This window comes from Eimeria tenella, genomic scaffold (genome assembly GCF_000499545.2).
Source record: "Eimeria tenella Houghton genomic scaffold, Eth_scaff2535, whole genome shotgun sequence".
Taxonomy (NCBI): domain Eukaryota; phylum Apicomplexa; class Conoidasida; order Eucoccidiorida; family Eimeriidae; genus Eimeria; species Eimeria tenella.
The window spans coordinates 409-1,378 of NW_013542403.1; the positions used below are offsets into that span (position 1 = coordinate 409).

Below are 970 nucleotides of genomic sequence, written 5' to 3' on the forward strand. Positions count from 1 at the left end.
CACCAGGTTCTCTTCCCCCTGCTGCTGCTGCTGCTGGCTGCATGCGCCTTCAAGGCCCTGCTGCTGCTGCACATTCTTTGTCTCTCTTTCCGCTTCGGCTGAGGCCCCCAGAGCCGGCCTCTCTGGGGTGTACGTACACCTGAAGCTGGCTGCTTCCCCGCAAGCCGCACTGAGGCCCGCTGCTGCTGCTGCTGCTGCTGGCAGGGCTGCTGCTGCTGTTGCTGCAGCAGCATCTGCCGCAAAGGCCTCTGCTGCGGGGCCCCCGGCTACACAAAGGGCCCCCGCGGCTTGCTGCGTGGGGGCCCCGCTGAGGGCCCCCTGGGGGGCCCCCTGGGGGGCCCCCGGCTGGAGGTGGAGCCTGCGGCTGCTGCCCTGTCTGGAGAGGGGCTCGCTGCTGCTGCACTGAACTGCTGCGACGTTTCTTGCTGCAGCAACTGCAGCAAGGACGGCCCAGCTGAGCAGCAGCAGCAGCAGCAAACAGAAGTCCATTTCCACTGCTGCGTCGCAGACAAGACAGGCAATTAAAGTGAAGACAAAAGCAGCAGCAACAAGAAGGTTCGGAAACAGCCACAGCAGCAAATCCTTCACCCTCTCATGGGGGGCCCCCTTGGGGCCCCACAGGGCCCCCAGCAGCGAGCAGAGCTGGGGTGTATAGACAGCTGCATGCAGCAGCAAAGAAGACGGCGTTGCGCTCAGCCCCACTTTGGCCACTGCGGCGTCTGGGAAGCCAAACAGGTCTTCTGCTGCTGCTGCCCCCGCGCTGCTGCTGCTGCTGCTGCTGCTCTTGCTGCCTGCTGCGGGGGGGCACGCGCGTCCCGCAGCAGCGCCAGCAGCAGCAGCAGCTGCTGCTGCTGCAGGGGGCTGGGCGGCGGCCGCTTCCTCGGAGGCCAGAGACCCCGAGGAGGGAGGGGCTGCAGCAGCAGCAGTTGCTGCTGCTGCAGGCGCTGCTGCTGCTGCGGGCGCCGCCGGC

The 970-nt window shown here is 67.1% G+C and overlaps 1 protein-coding gene across 1 annotated transcript in view; it reads right to left on the bottom strand.

The window, feature by feature from the left end:
• Positions 1-953, bottom strand: part of ETH_00041070 (uncharacterized protein) — a gene marked incomplete at both ends in the record, with an annotated part of 1,256 nt that extends 303 nt beyond the window's left edge. Inside the window, one exon of the mRNA XM_013375125.1 lies at positions 1-953. Within this exon, the coding sequence (XP_013230579.1) occupies positions 1-953 (953 nt within the window).
• Positions 954-970: the final 17 nt, after the last annotated feature.